The 18,439-nt window shown below is 46.9% G+C and overlaps 1 protein-coding gene across 10 annotated transcripts in view; it reads right to left on the reverse strand.

Annotated features, from left to right (window-relative positions):
• Rmnd1 (required for meiotic nuclear division 1 homolog) overlaps positions 1 to 18,374 on the reverse strand; it is a 31,119-nt gene extending 12,745 nt beyond the window's left edge. Inside the window, exons 1-7 of one of the 10 annotated variants that reach the window (XR_013045122.1) lie at positions 18,070 to 18,270; positions 11,770 to 12,284; positions 8,280 to 8,388; positions 4,483 to 4,558; positions 2,783 to 2,822; positions 708 to 808; positions 360 to 446 (exon numbers count right to left, since the gene is read on the reverse strand). Coding sequence is in view for 6 of the 10 variants with exons in the window: in XM_076552823.1 (XP_076408938.1) it covers positions 704 to 808; positions 2,783 to 2,822; positions 4,483 to 4,558; positions 8,280 to 8,388; positions 11,770 to 12,270 (831 nt within the window). In the remaining 4 variants the exon portion in view is untranslated. Of the gene's footprint in view, positions 1 to 359; positions 447 to 703; positions 809 to 2,782; positions 2,849 to 4,482; positions 4,559 to 8,279; positions 8,389 to 11,769; positions 12,285 to 15,946; positions 16,009 to 18,069 lie in introns of those variants that run through there. The other 9 variants (XM_076552821.1, XM_076552820.1, XR_013045125.1 and 6 more) reach the window with 9 other exon arrangements.
• Positions 18,375 to 18,439: the final 65 nt, after the last annotated feature.

Genomic DNA, 18,439 nt, shown 5'->3' on the forward strand with positions numbered 1-18,439 from the left:
TCACACTGTAGCCTACGCTAGTTCAAACTCATGGCAATTCTCCTGTCTCAGCTCCTAAGTGCTGGGGATTACAGGTTTGAGCTACCATACCTAGCCAATAAACGGCTGTTAATTCACCACGTGGGTGCTGGGAACCAGACTTGGTCCTCTGCAAGAGCAGCGAGTGGGTGCTCCTGACCTCTGAGCCACGGCTCCAGCCCCGCAGTACACTTTTTACTGTCCAATGTTCGAAAGACTCAACAGACAGACATACTAGATTAGTCATTCCACAGAACAAAGGGGCTGATGGCCTGAGCCTGTGGTCACAGACGGAGGAGCCGGGGAGGCTCCCAGGCCGCTGCTCGCCCACATGTCCTCACCTGAGGATGCCTGTCAGGCCCTCACACCTCTCAAAGTGTCTCTCCTGGATCACCTCCTCAGCACACATCTGTCATATTCAAACTCAACTGGAAAAACAAAAAACAAAAAACCACGGATTTACTGGGAAGTAAATCCTGACTGGAATAACCTCATAAACTCATCCTGCTGAGGGTGTGCTCCCATTAATTTAGGTTGATAACGTGAGACTGTAAATACAAATCCTGTTCTTTGCTGTGGGCACTGGCTCTGACCAGTAACTTAAGAATCTCCATACAGTCACAGTGATCTCCTCTAAGCTTCTCGGCGCTCTCCCCGCCCCCTTCACGCATGTGCTGAGACATGCTTACTCAGTTTTCATGTAGTTCAGCTCTTCATTCTCCCAGTGAACCAGAGCCACTTCGTAGGGCTGGGTTTCGTGTCTCTCCAGAACCTGCATCACGTGCTTCACCTAGGAGAGAAGGAGGTCCGTTACACCGACTCCCTACCAGCCACACGGGCTCATCTGCTCACGACAGCTCTCCATACTCTGCATACTTTAGCAGCGTGTTTTCCGAGTCTCAGTAGGAAAAGGCACGCTCACCGTGACAGTCAACTAACCAAATGGCGTGTCCATTATTTTGACATTTGGAAAGTACAGATGAGCATTAAAAAAGAAGAAAAAAACTACCATTACCCAGCATCCAAAGAAAATCACTACTAACATTATAGTTTGTTGAGTCTCAAAAAAAAAAAAAAAAAAAGGAAGAAAACATTGTACAGGCAAATTACTTGTAAAAATTAAAGCAACAGGCAACGGACCGGACAGATGGCTCAGCGGTTAGAGCCTCTGTTGCAGGAGTCCTGGGTTCAAGTCCTCAGCACCCACATGGTGGCTCACAATGGCCTGCCAATCCATGCCAGAGGATCTGATGCCCTCTCTTCTGCCTCCCTCAGGCACCCAGCACTCACACGGTGCACACACATGAACGCAGGCGAAACATCCACACACATAAGATGAATTTTTAAAAAGCTAAAACAACATAATGGTGTAGACAGTGCTCCCGAGTCCTGATCCTGAGTTAGCCATGACTAAACTAGTGAATAGCCTTTGTCCCTGCAGGGCGAAGGGCAGATCCCACATGCGTCTACGTGCTTTCTATGCGCCTGTGTGCCATTGTTTTCTATGTGAGTGGGATGACACTCTACATATGGACATCTTCCCTGCTGTTCTTAAAGGAGGATGTACAACTTATTTATCCGCCCCGAGTGTCCATCCCTGGGGGTGATCTACTCTCGTCCCTCTCGGGGCATTGTCCCGCGGCACCACCTTCCTGCCGTGAGGTAGTTCTAGAAGAACTGCTGAGAGGCTCTAGGGCAGAGGCCTAGCATGCTCAAGTGTGACTACTGTCAGCCCCGCCAAGAAGGGGTAGGGAAGAGGACACAGGCATTCGTGCTTACAGTTCTGCTAAACTGCTCTCCCAAACAGCTTTTCCTTTTTGGATCGAAATATTCATGAGTGCTCGTAGAAGCGAGGCCTGTTATCAGCCTTTCCTGTCTTTACAACAGTCGGACAGGCACTTTGGTGCATTTACTTTAACCCCCGCCCTTTTCCTTCCCTACGATGTGTGTGGCTCCTTCCTTTCAGTGACCCTGAAAACACACAGAAGGAGATGTATGCACTGAGATTATTCATGGTTACCTCTGAGGAGTAGATTTCGGGTGAGAAAGGAGTTCAGCAGACAAGGGGTATGGTTTGGGGCAGGCTTTTTTTTTTTTTTTCTTTCTTTTTTGGTTTTTCGAGACAGGGTTTCTCTGTGTGGCTTTGTGCCTGTCCTGGATCTCGCTTTGGAGACTAGGCTGGCCTCAAACTCACAGCGATCCACCTGACTCTGCCTCCCGAGTGCTGGGATTAAAGGCGTGTGCCACCACCGCCCGGCCGTATATTTTTTTTTTCTTTAAAGACATGGTTTCTTTCCCGTAACCAGGAGACTGGCCTCCCATTGTAACCCATCTTCGGCCTTCATTACCCAAGTGCTGTGATCATAAGCATGTGTAACCATGCCCAGATTGTTCTCTTTTCTTTTTGGAGGCAGGTTTTGTGGCTCAGGTACTGACCTCTATCTCACAATCCTGCCTCCACCTCATGAGTTCTGGGATGACAGACATGTACATGGCTTACAACGTACTTGACCAAGCACCAATAGTTCACTGGTTGTACTTGGAGCTACTCTTTTAATTCAACTGTATCATGTGTAGAAAATTTATAAATAATTGAAAGTCATTATATTTTGGAAGATGAAAGCGATGGGATAAACACTGTGTGACGCCCAGAAAAGCAACTGTGGATGACAGTATGTCCCTGCACCCCAGTTTTCAGATTGCTGGGTACGAGTGACAAATTATTCTCAGAAACTAGAGTTCCACATGCTTATACTGTACTTACAGTCTTGTCTTTCACATTCCAGAACACAGTAGCTCCTTCCCTGATTCAAAGAACAGGAGAGTCAACCTCGGCAAAGGGAGAACACGTTCTTTTTAGATTTAGTATTTTACTTTGCCTCCATGTGTGTATGCACTGTGGGGTGCCCGGTGCCCACAGACATGAGGGTGACAGATTCCCTGCAACTGGAGGTACAGACCACCAAGATAGGTGCTGAGAACTGAACCCAGGTCCTCTACAAGAACAGCAAGTGCTTTTAACTGCTGAGCTACTTCCCCGGCCCTGAGAAAACATTCTTCAGAGACATACTGAAAGCCATGTTTGGGTCGCCTGTAGAGCAGTGGTTCTCAACCTTCCTAACGCTGCAACCCTTTCATACAGTTCTCATGTTGTGGTGACCCCCAACCATGAGATTATTTTCATTTCTCCCTCATAATTTGTACTACTGTTATGTATCATAACTACCTGTGTTTTCTGATGATCTTAGGTGACCCCTGTGAAAGGGTTGACCCGAGGGGTCACAGCCTACAGTTTGAGAACCACTGCTCTAGAGCACACTGAGAATGCAGGGGAAGGAAATATTTGGTTGGTTAGTAAGACGCTTGCTTGAGTATCTGGAGCTACAGACACGAGCCGCCATGTGTGAGCGACCTGCAGTTTAGCATTCTTACTGTTCACTCTGCAGCCCAGGCCGCCTCAGCCTCCAGGCCGCCGGGATTATGGGTGTGAACCACCACATCGGGCTTAGTTTACAGTCTTCTGGACGTCCACCCTTCTGTTCCGTCACTTACTTGTCCTGACTATGGGTCATTCCCCAGTGCACCTGACCCTCCTTTTCTTGGCTGTAAGGGGACAGCAGGTATTTCACATGGCTGCTAGCCCCACTGTCCTGTCTTTCTACTCTTTAAAAGGCTAAGACTGTGTGAACCCGGGCCCCTCTCTGAGGTATCTGGCATGGCCAAGGCCGGCTAAAATCTCAGCTGAAATGCTACGGAAGGCAAGCGAAGGCCCGAAGGTGTGGACTCTCGTAGGGATGGTGACGGGGCTGCTGTACCCCGCTTGCATATTCAGTGAAAGACAGGTCGGGCAACGATGATTTACTCGTATTAAAAATTTTCATTTTAGCTGGGTGGTGGTGGCGTACTCCTTTACTCCCAGCACTTGGGAGGCAGAGCCAGGCGGATCTCTGTGAGTTCAAGGCCAGCCTGGTCTACAAAGTGAGTTCCAGGATAGCCAGAGATACACAGAGAAACCCTGTCTCAAAAAAAAAAAAATTGTTTTTCATTTTATAAGTTGCTCTTCCGGGGCTGGAGAGAGTTCAGTTAAGAGAACTTATTGCTCTTCCAGAGGACCCACATTCAATCCTAGCACCCAAACGTCAACTTACAACCAGATGTAACTCTAGTCGCAGGGGATCCAATACCCTCTTCTAGCCTCCTCAGGCAGGCATGCACATGGTATACAGATACATATGGAGGCAAAAACTCATACACACAAAATAAAATAAATACATAAAATACATATTAAAAAAAAGATGACCTACCAGGAGATTTAACCCTGACAAACTCTCCAAGATGCAGTCAGAATCAGATGACAGATTCAAATGCACTGGCCCAGAAAGATCCCAGGGGAGGCAGGCCCACCCAAGACTCCAGTCATCTGGGCGCAGCCCTCTTCCCAAAGCCATGTCCATCCTGTCTTACCTGAAGAGGAATATTGTTCCGGGGTCACCTTCCTTTGCAGCGTTCTCCACACCCATCACCAAAATATTTGCTGCATCTGTGATTGAAAACGTCAGTCAAGGCTGTGTCTCAAGGTGACATAAACTGCCTGCTGAAAGCAGCCTGTACATGTAATCTGTTCTTAGATCACTTCACAATCCAGAACGCTCCACAGCACCATTATCAACTTCCCACTGAAGACTGAAGAAGGGTTTTAAGATGCAAAAATGGGCTGAGCAGTGGTGGCGCACGCCTTTAGTCACAGCCTTGGGAGGAAGAGGCAGGCGGATTTCTGAGTTTGAGGCCAGCCTGGTCTACAGAGCTAGTTCCAGGACAGCCAGGGCTACAGAGAGAACCAACCAAACAACCAAACAACCAAACAACCAACCAACCACCTAAACCAAAATAGAGTCTTGAGAGACTGCTCAGTGGTAAGGAGCGTTTGCTCTTCTTGCAAAGGACCTGAGTTCTGTTCCCAAAACCCACGCTGGGTGGCTCCTAACCACCTGTAACTTCATTTCCAGGTGCTCAAATGCCCTCTTCTGGCACACACATGTGCATGCACACAAAGACACATATACAATAAACATAAATCATAGAGGGCTGGAGAGGTGGCTCAGAGGTTAAGAGCACTGCTATTCCTGCAGAGGATCCAGGTTCAGTTCTGAGCACCCACACAGTGGCTCACAGCCAACTGTACCTCAGTTTCAGGGGACCCAGCACCTCTCTGGACTCTGTAAGATACCAGGCATGCACATGATGTACAGACATACATACAAGCAAAACATCCATACAAATAATGACAATTTTAAAAAAGTCCTAGAAAACGAAATGAAGGTAAGAAATGTCCCTAGAACATTCTACAACCTGTAATATTGGCAATGTTATCTACAACTGCTCATTCACACTGATTTTTGATTCAGTAGCCAGTAGTCCAGTTAGATGAATATTACAATTTTAGGTTCTATACAACTATGTCAGGAATTAAATGTCTTTCTACAAAGTTAATTTTAAAATGTATAAATTAATGTTATTTCTTTAAATGCCTCTTAAAATTCTTATACTTATTTAGACAAGGTTTCACACACTTCAGGTTGGCTCCAACTCAGTATGGAACTAATGACAACCTTGAACATCTTTCTGGTGTCTCTGCCCCAAACCTCCTGGGGTTATATGTGCGCAGCAGCACGCTTGGTTTTAGTGATGCTGGTGATCAAAGCCAGGGCTGTGTGTATGCAAACACTAACAACTGATCTACACCCCCCACCCCATGAATTTTAAATTAAATTGTGTAAAGTTTGGACAATAGATAAATGTACAATGAAAAAAGTGTGACAATTTAAAAATTTAGCTAATTTCAAGGTTAATCATGAAAACTACCATTATAATTACTTATCCATAACATTTTTAATCTTTTTTTTTTTTTTTTTTTGGTTTTTTGAGACAGGGTTTCTCTGTGTAGCTTTGTGCCTTTCCTGGGAACTCACTTGGTAGCCCAGGCTGGCCTCAAACTCAGAGATCCGCCTGCCTCTGCCTCCCGAGTGCTGGGATTAAAGGCGTGCGCCACCAACGCCCGGCCATTTTTAATCTTTTAAATACTGTTGAATGTATCAATATTCATCATTATTTGTTTTACATATTAGTATAGTAATAGTTCTTATATGCATATCTTCTATAATGCAAATTTTAAACAATATATCCCAATTAAGACATTGTTACTAATTTGTACAGCTATTTACAATTTCCCTTTTTTTAATCTTTATGTGTTTGAGACCATGTCTTGCCATAACCCAGCGTGGCTTTCCACTCGTCCTCCTCAACCTCTCGAGTGCTGACATGAGACAAACAAGTCCCCACACTGGGTTTCTAACATCAGGATCCTCAAAGCTTCAGGATTCCTGGCAGGATTTCGACAGCCACACAAAACCCCTAAACAACCGTTTGGAGCGTATTCCCAAGTCCCTGAGAACTTTGTACTAACAGGGCAGTTTACCTGTGCAGCCCAGAGTACCCTGAAGGACATGAAAAGCTGCAGAGCCATACCAGTGGCAGTCTTCAGCGTCAGTCATGGCTGCCCTGACCAATTTTTCATCTCAGGGGTTCAGGGCAGAGCTTTGCTCTCTTTTTTTGGTTTTTGAGACAGGGTTTCTCTGTGTACTCCTGGCTGGCCTTGAACTCAGAGATCCACCTGTCTCTGCCTCCTGAGTGCTGAGTGTGTGTCTCCACAGACCATCGAGCTTGGTTCTTCTAAATCAACTGGTGCCATCAAATACAGTCTGTTCATACAATAAACAATGAAAACGCATGGCATTCCGACCCCTTATGGGGCCAGCGAGTCTTGTTTTTTTGGTTTTTGAGTCATGGTCTCTATGTAGCCTTGGCTGTCCAGAAACTCTACACAGACAGACACTGGCCTTGAACTCCCAGAGAGCCGACCTCCTCTGCCTCTTAACTGTAGGATCAATGGTGTCACCGCCACCTCTGGCTGGGGCCAGATGAATCTGAGTCCTTCCCACCTTCCTAAAATACTAAGTCAGTTTTCTTTCTTATAATTATGTGTTCAACTTTTGCTTTAATCTTGTTAATTTAAAAGTATTAGGCTAATAATTTCTTTTCAAGACTCTCCCAGGTCCTGTCAATATCATGGCTTTCTAAATAGCTTAATTTTTTTTTTTTTTTTTTTTTTTTGAGACAGGGTTTCTCTGTGTAGCTTTGCGCCTTTCCTGGGACTCACTTGGTAGTCCAGGCTGGAAATTTTTTTTTTAAATCAATTATTGTCACTGTTATTTGTGAGGTCCATGTGTGTAAAATATTTTTCACCAAGACATTTTCTCTGGGTAGCCCTGGCTGTCCTTGACTTGCACCATAGACCAGGTGGGCCTCGAACTCATAGATCTGCCCACCCCTGCCTCACAAGTGCTGGGTTAAAGGCGTGTGCCCAGCAGTGGCTGGAATAGCTTTCAAATGACAGTAAAGCAGCAGTGTGGAGCAGTGGTTTGGCCTGAGTGTTAAAGGATCGGTCCCGGCTCACCATGCTGGGAGGAGGCACTGCAGCTTTTAAAGGGGCGGCCTACTGAGGGAAGACAGCTCATGGGATGTGCACCCTTGAAAAGGACCCTCATCACTGTGCGGAGCAGCTTCCCTGCCACGTGTTCTGTACCAGGATGTGCTGCTCGACACAGACCCTCACACGATGGGGAACGGACTGTGACTGAACTCTCCTGACGGGAGTTCCCATCACCCTTTCCTGTTTGACGTCACAGTTGCTGCAGGCATTTAACACAGCAACAGGAAGCCAACACACACATCCTCTCATCTTCTCGAATGGCAGTGAGCCCATAAAGAGAAGTAAAGCATATTCATTTTAACCCACAAACTCGGGCTGGAGAGATGGCTCAGTGGTTAAGAGCACCGACTGCTCTTCCAGAGGTCCTGAGTTCAATTCCCAGCAACCGCATGGTGGCTGGTGGCTCACAACCATCTGTATATCACAACCATCTGTAATGAGATCTGGCGCCCTCTTCTGGCCTGCAGGTACACATGCAGGCAGAACACTGTATACATAATAAATAAATAAATCTTAATCCACAGAACACTGTATACATAATAAATAAATAAATCTTAATCCACAAACTCTCTACAGGTATATTTAACTGTATCCCTTGACTACAGACCTCTGAGACCACTTTCATAATGCACACCACTGGGAACAAATGTACACCCGGACCACCACCACACACACAGCATAAATGCTTGGTCCTGGGTTAGGGCAGCAGTACCTCTGGGCAGGCTCGTCACTTCCACATAGCCACAGGAGGTCAGCTCTTGCGACAGGCTTCCCAGGTGATACTCATCTGCTGTTGCAAACGCTGTGCACTGCATCAGGTCCTGTTTAGGGAGGAGCAGAGGACTGAGGTCACCAGAGGCCTCAAGCACCTGCAGCGGCAGCTGGATTCCGCGGGGGAACTCTACCCTGCAAACACAGCCCTCCAGAGTGTGCTGTGGAACCTCAGTGGTGCACATGGAGTTCAGTGAGCACAAAGAGGAATGAGTTACACGGAGGCAAATTTCCACTCGAGTCAGAAAAGAGCCTGCTTCTGCTAGTCAAAAAAGCCGACAGGGCAACCCTGAAAGTGAAACCCTACTCCCTCCTCCTCTTCCTCCTCCTCCTCTTTTTAAGACAAGATCTCTCTATATAGCCCTGGCCATCTTGGAACTCTATGTAGGCCTCCAACTCCAAGATCTTCCTGCCTCTGCTTCCCGAGTGCAGGGAGTTAAAGGTGTACGCCACTACACCCAGCTCTAACTGTAGCATTTCTGTAACCCAGGCTGGCCTCAAACTCAGAGATCTGCCTGGCTGTGCCTCTCATGTGCTGGGATTACAGGCACGGGGCACCATCGCCGGCTTGTAGCATTTCTAAAATGTGACCTGTCAACACAAATGGAGGGACTCCACAGACTCCCTAGCATCCCTGACCACAGGCAAGACCTGGGCATGCCCGGCTAGGGTGGATGTCTCTAGGTGAGGCGGTCCCTACCTCTTCTGCCTGCTTTGTTTATGTGCCTGGCCTGTCCCCTCTGTGATAAAATGCAAACCTCTCAAAGGATAAGGTGCAGCAAGTTACTCCATGACCATTTCCATGAGAAAATGTACTCTAAGCTTAGATGAAGAATGTCTTCAGACATAAGGCGTTCCTTAGGCTAAGTCTTTGCTGTAAGCTGTCCTCCCCCATGCTGGCGAGCCCGTTTCCCCGGTCCTTACCCACGCTTCTGAGAACACTTAGTTCAGGGTAACGTGGCCTGCCTGGACTCCTGTATGTACAGCTGTGGGCTGCTTCTGTTAATATACACCTCGCAAGCTTTCTTGCTTTTTCTTTTCTTTTTGTTTTTGGTGACAGCACCAGTTCCAGGACCTGTCCTGGAACTAGCTCAGTAGACCAGGTTAGACTCAAACTCAATCCACCTGCCTCTGTTTCCCAAGGCTGGGATTAAGGGTGTGTGTATTACCTCAGATGTTTTATAAATAGACTCTTTCTGACATCTTGTTTTGCTATTGTTTCACTTAAGCTCACTTAGAAGGGTAAAGTAATCCATGAAGTAGGCTGTCTTTGGTTGTTGTTTTGTTTTCGGTTTTGGGCCTATTAAAGGTAACACTACTTTGTAAGCAGCTTTCATTTTCATACAGTCCTTTCTAGCTTTTCACAGCTTATCTTATTTATTTTAAAGTGTTAGTTAAATTTACCTATGTTGAAGCATAATTCAGGTTGGGGGATGGGAACCTGTTCCTAAATAGGCAACCAAAGCTGTCTGAAACAGTTACTGGATTAGGCCTCTCACTCACATCTATTTTAAAACGTAAAACAAGACAAACAAATGCAGTCTACTTCAACACGTTTTGTTTCTTTGGCTCTGGAAGCCGCTCGCTCCAGCAGATGGGGCTAGCAATCCTGACCCCTCTTTGGAGGGCCTCACCCCTGCAGCATGACCGGTGTGCAGTGGGATGGTGCTTCTCTCTCACTGACCCTGGGGCAGGGGAAACCTGTAGTCGGCCTTTATCCTTAGCTCCCAGGAGAGCTGAAGCCAGTGCCTTTCCCGGTGACACGGGACACTGGAGCATCACTTGGGTCCCTGCCTTCTTGTTCCTGGCACACATCCCACATCCTCTGCAAATTTTAGCGGGAAAGGAATGCTGTGTTTACTCTACTGAGGTAACTCGTGGGCTCTGGCTGGATTCATGATAGGGACTGGATGCTGGGAACACAAACTCGGACTCGAGGTCTGCAACCTTCAGCTCCACCTCTCCGGAGGAAGGAAAAAGGCTGGCAGGTGAGTTAACTCGCAGAGCACCCCAGGGCTGGGGAGGAGGCCTCTTCTGCCGACGCCTCCATTTGTTACAGTCTGGGAAGAGGCATTGGGAGGAGGGAAGCCAAACCAGGACCCAACACAAGCCTTTCATCAAGTCCCTCCACTGCCCAGCGACCATGTCCACCCTTGGCACGGCTCTTCTTTCTTCCCTTTTTTAGACACAAGGTCTTGCTATTTAGCCTTGGCTGGGAGGGGACCTACTACATATACCAGGCTGGACTTGAACTCAGAGATCTGACTGCCTTAGTCTCCTGAGTGCTGGGATTAAAGACATGGCCTTGGCTTGTACTTTCTTTTTCTTTTGAAACTGGGTCTCACTACATAGCCCAGGCTGGCCTCAAACTTGATCCTCCTGTCTCAGCCTTCTGAGCCCTGGGGTGCTACCACGCCTGTCAAAGTTTGTCTTTTCAAAATCTGTCAGCAGCTCAGTAAAAACAAGCCCCGTCAAAATGAATCATGCCCCAGGTCCACCCTCTCAAGTCTGAGGACAGACAGACATTCTGGCTGTTCTGTAGATTTAGGAGGCCAACCAAGGTTTGAACACATACATTCTTTTCTTTGTAAACAGGATATTGCTAAAGTGTGCAGGCTGGCTTCTGATGCCTAGGCTCAGATGATCCAGCTGTTCCAGCCTCCTCAGCTGGATCCACTATGGGTATGTGCACCACCATGCACAAAACGCTATAGACATCTCTCTGCCTCTTTTTTTTTTGATTTAGTACACATGTAAGTACAAGGCATGGCTGAAGATATCATTCAAGATACAAAGTTAACTAACGCCTGACCCTAAACTGTTTATAGCTTGGAGGACAATGCCAACTGCATCTGAAAAAAAAAAAAAAAAACAACAACCCAGAAACCCCTTAACAGTGACAAAAAATCAAAACAAAGAAAAGCTTGTACTTGCAGAGGGTAAAACAGCAAAAGCCATCACTGCTTCCTTCCTGCCTTGCGGCATCCTCTCTCTACCTTTAAGCAGTCACCAGAGGCTAGGAACAAACACCTGCTGGTTGGCAGGTGAATCTTTTTAACTTCCGGTGCATTTCTGGTTCAATTCTTAAAAAAAAAAAATAAACTAGCAACAACAGCAACGAAAACCAGCTCTTTTCCTCAGTTGTATGCCTGGCTGGCCTGGCTGGAGGCTTCTTTTCTAGTTCTCCCTGGCCTAACTAACCCTCCCACACCATGACTGGGACCTTTAGTACCACACTTGATACGGGCAACTAACAGTTGCATGGTCTTTTTGTTGGTTTGGCTGTGTTAGGCTTCAAAGGTCTAGTACGGCACTCTAAGCTGGCTGCCCAGTTCTCCTACGTTAGCAGGAGGGTATGGCGCAACACATGCCGGTTCAGAGGGCACACAAGGACCGATGCACTCGGGGGTCACAGAACTACTGGGCTTTACCTCATTCACAGATAGGTCTGGAAGGTTGGTCCTGGATGGCTGACGCGTCCGGGATGCCTTCAGGGGCCTCTTGATCTGTGGAAGGTCTTTTGGAACAAGTGTTTCGGTTGATATAGAGTAATGCCTTTTTACTGTTTTTATAAACCACTTAGAACATAAGAGATCTGGTTTATGGGTCTCTATCCTGGGAGTCCCAAAGGGGCGCATGGTTGGTAGGTGTGCTTTTCCATCCCGACAATGGACAGCAGTTAATGGAAAGGGTCTGCTTGCGTTTGAGATCATCCGGCTTATTTCCAGGATCTTCGGCTTGTTCAAACTCTCAGCTGGTACACTAGGAAAGAATGAACCTAAATGTCGCTGTATTTTCAGGGTGTTGTGGCATGCTGTACGTTCAGATTCCGTAAGCGGTTTTAAAGGAAGCTGAGAAAGTCTCTTGCACCGATGTGCCTTGGATGATGCACTGTGTAGAGAGGCCAGGGTTTGGAGAAGTCTGGCTGGCATGACCACATCTCAGGCTGAAATCAAAAGAGTTAAAAAGTCAGGTTGGGTTTAAAAAAATGTTTATAATACACATATATTTCCTTAGGAAACATATTTCTGTTAAAGATTTATACAGCATGGGCTAGAGTGACTGCTAAGCAGTTAAGAGCACGTGTTCTTTCTTTTTTAAATGATTTGTTTTATGTGCATTGGTGTTTTGCCTACATGTGTTCTGTGTGAGGGTTGTTAGACTTCTTGGAACTGCAGTTACAGACGGTTGTGAGCCACCATGTGGTTGCTGGGAATTGAACCCAGGTCCTCTGGAAGAGCAGCCAGTGCTCTTAACCGCTGGGCCATCTCTCCAGCCCTGAACATGTGTTCTTTTCTGTTTGTTTTCTGAGACAGGATCTCATAATATGCAGTCCTGGCTGGCCTGGAACTCACTATGTAGACCAGACTGGCCTCAGACACATAAAGATCTGCTGGCCTCTGCCTCCTGAGTGCTGGGACTAAAGCCTCGTGCCACCTACACCAGGTCCAGCACTTGGTCTTGCAGAGGACACATACACACATATGTACATATATGGCTAAGGCCAGTTTGGTGGTAGAGTACTTATTTATAATAAATGAAGCCCTGGTTTTCTCAGTCTTGCAAAAGACTCTCTCTCTCTCTCTCTCTCTCTCTCTCTCTCTCTCTCTCTCTCTCTCTCTCTGGTCATTATTTGGCCTCTTTCTGGAAGATTATAAAAGTATAAATCGGGGCTGAAGAGATGGCTCAGCGGTTAAGGCCACTGACTGCTCTTCCAGAGGATCTGGGTTCAATTCCCAGCACCCACATGGCAGCTCACAACTGTCTGTAACTCCAGTTCCAGGGGATCTGACACCTTCACACCAATGCACATAAAATAAAGTTAAATAAAAAATAAATAAATAACATTATAAATCTACTCTCAATAACAAAGATGTTAAAAGAGAAAAAGTTATGGAAACTTTTCATCATTTTGTAATATCAAATATTTAAAAACAGTTGGGTGTGATGGTGCATGTCTTTAGTCCCAGTACTTGGGAGGCAGAGGCAGGTGAGTTCAAGGCTAGCCTACTCTACATAGTTGAGTTCCAAGCCAGTCAAGCGATACATATGGAGACCCTCTCTTAAAAACAAAACCAACCAAACAACAAAAAAAAAAAACCCAAACAAAACCAACACCCCCAACCCCACATATATGCATGCGCGCGCGCGCACACACACACACACACACACACACACACACCAATCCATACTTACACATTCCTTTTTTCAACCTTTATAATTAAAACATCAACTAGTCAGGAGGCAGAGGCAGGAGGATCTCTGTGAGTTTGAGGCCAGCTTGGTCTACAGACTGAGTTCCAAAAACCAAACCAAACCAAACCAACCAACAAAACATAAACTAGCCGAGGCCACGGGTGCATACAAGGCCAAGAACTCCTGCCAACATATTCTAGCCCTTGGAGAAGACGGGCATTTTTTTCCTTTCCTTTCCTTTCCTTTCTTTCTTTCTTTCTTTTAAAGATTTATTTATTTATTCTATGTATATGAGTGTTCTATCTGCATGTATGACTTTATGCCAGAAGATGGCATCAGATCCCACTTTAGATGGTTGTGAGCCACCATGTGGTTGCTGGGAATTGAACCCAGGTCCTCTAGAAGAGCAGCCAGGGCTCTTAACCTCTGAGCCATCTCTCCAAGCCCGAATTTTTTCCTTTTCATCACAATGCCATGAAGAGCCCAAACCATGGAGTTGGGTCCAAAACACCGAGCAAACAGAAAGAGCTCAGTCAGTTCTACAGGAAAAGCTCCCAGAAAGACTGAAATGGCTTCCATCTTTTAAGGGGGAAGGTGCTATTCATTCTGGGGCTGGGCACAAGAAGTGGGGTCAGGCATATCAGACAGGCACGCACACACAGCCCCAAGGAAGTGGGCTGTTAGGTGTGATTCCCCCGCACCTCCTACAATATAAAATAGCACCTTCTTTTACAAGCAAACCTACAGTAAGTGATGACATTTTTAAAAAATTAGGTGCCAAGGAAGAAACAAAGTGCTAAAGAGGCCCACAGAAATCCACAAAGATACCCCCACAAAAGACTGCTGGCAATGGCCGAGAGACAGCCGGGACTGACCTACTCTGGTGATGGGATGGCCAATCACCCTAATAGTTGTGCCAGAAACCCCATCCAAAGATTGAGGAATCTGGATGCAGACATCCACAGCTAGGGCCTGGGCGGAGCGCTGGGAGTCTAATTAGTGAGAAAGAGGAGGGTTTATATGAGCGAGAATTGTTGAAACCAAGGTTGGATAAAGCACAAGGACAAATAGCCAAACAAATGGAAACACATGAACTATGAACCAAAGACTGAGGGCACAAGGACAAATAGCCAAACAAATGGAAACACATGAACTATGAACCAAAGACTGAGGGGCCCCCAACTGGATCAGGCCCTCTGAATAGGTGAGACAGTCGATTGGCTTGATCTGTTTGGGAGGCATCTCAGCAGTGGTACCGGGTCCTGGGCTCGTTGCATGAGTTGGCTGTTTGAAACCTGGGACTTATGCAGGGACGCTTGGCTCACTCTGGGAGGAGGGGACTGGACCTGCCTGGACTGAGTCTATCAGGTCGATCTCAGTCCTGAGGGAGACCTTGATCTGGAGGAGGTGGGAATGGGGAGTGGGCTGGGGGGAAGGGGAGGGGGGCAGGAAGGGAGAGAACAAGGGAATCTGTGGCTGTTATGTGGTACTGAATAGTATTGTAAAATAAAATAAAAAAAATTAAAAAAAAAAAAGAAAAAGAAAAATTAGGTGCCAAAGATACAAGCATCGATGTCATCGAGACTTTATAACTCACAGTCCAGCCAAGGTGACAGACTATGACAGACCACAGAATGCTATGTGGTCTTGACAAGGGAGGCCCTGGAGTGAGGAGGGTGCCAGACTCAGGGGTGATATTTGCAATGGTTCACGAAAAGGGAGAGAGATCAGCAAAGCAAACAGGCCAGGTACACAGTATTATTTATCTAACAAACAGGCTATGACTTCAGCTGAGGGAGAAATGGGCTGAGGTAAGGATGAAAAAGTGGCCAGATACTAAATGTCACGTTAAATGGTCCTACAGGTTCCACAGGTGGGGAAGCCCAGGCTTTGAAATAACAGAATCATGTGATCAGGTGTGTGATTCAGAAACATGTCTGCTAATGGGTGAAGGAAGAATAGTGAAAAACTTAGACATGATGTTCCAGTGCCCTCTCCATTCTAAATGCTCTGTTTTTTCTCACAGTAGCCCCGGAGGACATTTCCCACACGGGGACACTGAAGTCTAGAGGCGAAAGGACATGCCAGGGCAAACTTCAGTGGTTCAGTGGGTAAACATGCCTGCTGTTAAGCCTGATGGCCCAAGTTCAATCCCCAAAACCCACAGGGTAAGAGAGAATTGGATCCTGCGGGGGTTGCCCTCCGACTGACCTCCACATGCTGCGGCATGCCTGTGAATTCCCCCTCCCCCATCTCTAAATAAAGACAAAAGTCACCCAGGCTCTCCTTATTACAAGAACCATCTTCTTACCGCTACCTTAGTTACCTATAAAACCCCTGTAAGAAGGGGTTATGTTATTAAAGCTAATTTTTCTCTTATCAATACAGAGTCTAAAAAGCTTATGATCTCACCTTGAATTTTCAGGGCTCCTCCTAGTTTCTCATTCTCAGTGATGACCTCACTTCCTCTTTCACTAACAAAATAGAAATCAAAACATCTACAAGATGTCAGCCATCATCAGCCTGTAATCCATTGCTGCTGTGCCCATTGATCAATCCACCCTCTTTGAAATTTTTTATCATATTATGGGCATAAGTGTTTGCCTGCATGTATCTGTGCATTACGTGCACACCTGGTACCCATGGAGGTCAGAAGGTGGCATTGGATCCCCTGGAACTCACTCCCTAATCCTTGAAGCACCTTTTCATTTGGCTTCTAGAATATCACATTGACTGGTTTCCTCTCCTCGATCTCTTTTGCTGGTTCCTCATCCATTCAAGAACGTGATACATCAGGACTCAGTCTCTGGGCCACTCACTTTTCTTCCTAGTCAGTCTCTTGGTGTCCTTGGCCAACCCCATGGTTTTATACGCCATCACAGATGAGTAGCACATATTGATCTCTAAATCACTCTGAGCACCAAAAATGTAACGTGGTTGAAAACAGAGCATCCAATCCGGACTCTTCCCCAAAATCATTCAAACCACGCCCTTCCCCATTCATGTGCCAATCATATCTTCATCGCTGCTAAGCCGGAAACCTGGAATTTCCTTTAACTTCTCAGTCTCCATGCTCAATCTGTCAGTAAATCCCACTGGCCTCTTTTGACCGGTACTCTGCACGAATTCTTCTACCATCTGGCCCAAGTTTCTGTCTTTCCCACCCATCCTTATAATCGCCCTTTACCTGTTTATGATGGTTGAGGTGACGAGATTCAGAATCCCCATAGGGGCACACCCTTGACTAAGTCTGTGAGACTTTGTAGAGTAGGTTAACCGAGGCAAGAAGACCTACGCCAGCTTTGATTACTCTGCTTTCTAGCTGCCAAGGAATGTGACCAGCTCCTGCCACCATGCCTCATCTGCCATGATGGACTGAAGCCGAGTAGCAAGCCCTTTCTCCCTTGAGCTGTCTTCTCTTTTTTTTTTTTTTTTTTTCCTGGAGCTGAGGACCGAACCTAGGGCCTTGCGCTTGCTAGGCAAGCTCTCTACCACAGGAGCTGTTTTCTCTTCAGGCAGCTTTTCACAAGGAAGGTAACGGCATGCCAGTCCTCCGGCTTCCATTCTCAGACTCCTATAGATTATTCTCAATGGACGCTAGCAAAATTCTGAGACCTTAACTAGAACCACGTCTTTTTCCAGGGTCAAATCTGAAGACGGCTTTACATTAACAATAAGAGCTGGCGGCCCTAAGACAGCCTGCAGAGGTATTCCCAGCCCTTTGCATCACTGTGACATTCCCTTATAGCTCATCCCTTTTCTTGCTGATTCCGCTCTAGGCCCCCTGGGCATCTCTGGGTCTTCACACTTACCTGTCCTCAGGCTCTCCTCCCAAAGATTTGCAAGGGTCCCTCCCTAGCCTCCTTCAGATCTTTGCTTCAAAGTCCTCAATGGCTTCACTTAATACACCTAACACCCACCCATTCCCTCTCCATTTTCTACTTTCTCGTGGCATTTAACATCACTTACGTACCTTGTGTTTTTATTAATTCACACAACAGTTATGAACTGGGTTCTTACGAGATGCTAGGCATTATGCTAGCTCCTAATACAGCTGAAAATGGGCAAATATCCCTCTACTAGGAATGGCAAACAGTGAATGTGGCAAACCAATGCAATGCATATTAGATAACAATGATATCAGAAGGCAATAAAGGAGATTTTTGTCTCTCCTCGAAACAGGTTTCTGTGTTTGTACCTTGTGTTCAGTGATAATAGTGTGCTAGGGCACAGGTGTCAACTACATTTTTAAAATGAAACACACAAGGCAGCTACCGTTATTGGGCACTTATCTTTAAGAATTATCTGCCGTGTGCCTAAGGGCAGCACTAAGTGGGCTCAGTGTTTTATATAAAAGCCATTAAATTGGGAGGGGGACACGGGAGAGGCGTAGGCCTAGGAATTCGAGGGGACGACTGGGGGGTGGTGGTGGACATGATCAAAACACATCGTACACATGTATGAGATCCAGCATACTATCAATTACGAAAGCGGTTGCGTCCCCGTTCGATTCCATTGGGCAAAGTGGTGCTGACCTTTGCGAGCCACGTCTTCCAATTCCCAAGCTCAGGGGTGACTTCATGCATCTTGGCCGCTACCACTAACGCCCCGACTCCAACCAGGCAGGGGTCAGGAGTGTTTTGTCCTGGGTGCTGCGACGACCCGCCTAACACCTGCGGGCCCCGGCCGAAGCCCACACCTCCTCCCCGGCCTCCCGGGCTGGGGAAGCGCCAAGCACTGACCTGTGCGCGGAGAGGAAGACCGCAGAGCCCCACGCGCACGCGGCCGCCGCAGGAGCCTTTGCCCCGCCCCGCCCCGCTGCGGCGCAGGCGCACTGGGAGCCAGCCCCCCCTCCCAGGCCGGGCGGCCGGGCCACGTGACTGCCGGAACACGTGACCTCTCCGT

This window comes from Peromyscus maniculatus, chromosome 16 (assembly GCF_049852395.1).
Source record: "Peromyscus maniculatus bairdii isolate BWxNUB_F1_BW_parent chromosome 16, HU_Pman_BW_mat_3.1, whole genome shotgun sequence".
In the NCBI taxonomy this organism is placed as follows: domain Eukaryota; kingdom Metazoa; phylum Chordata; class Mammalia; order Rodentia; family Cricetidae; genus Peromyscus; species Peromyscus maniculatus.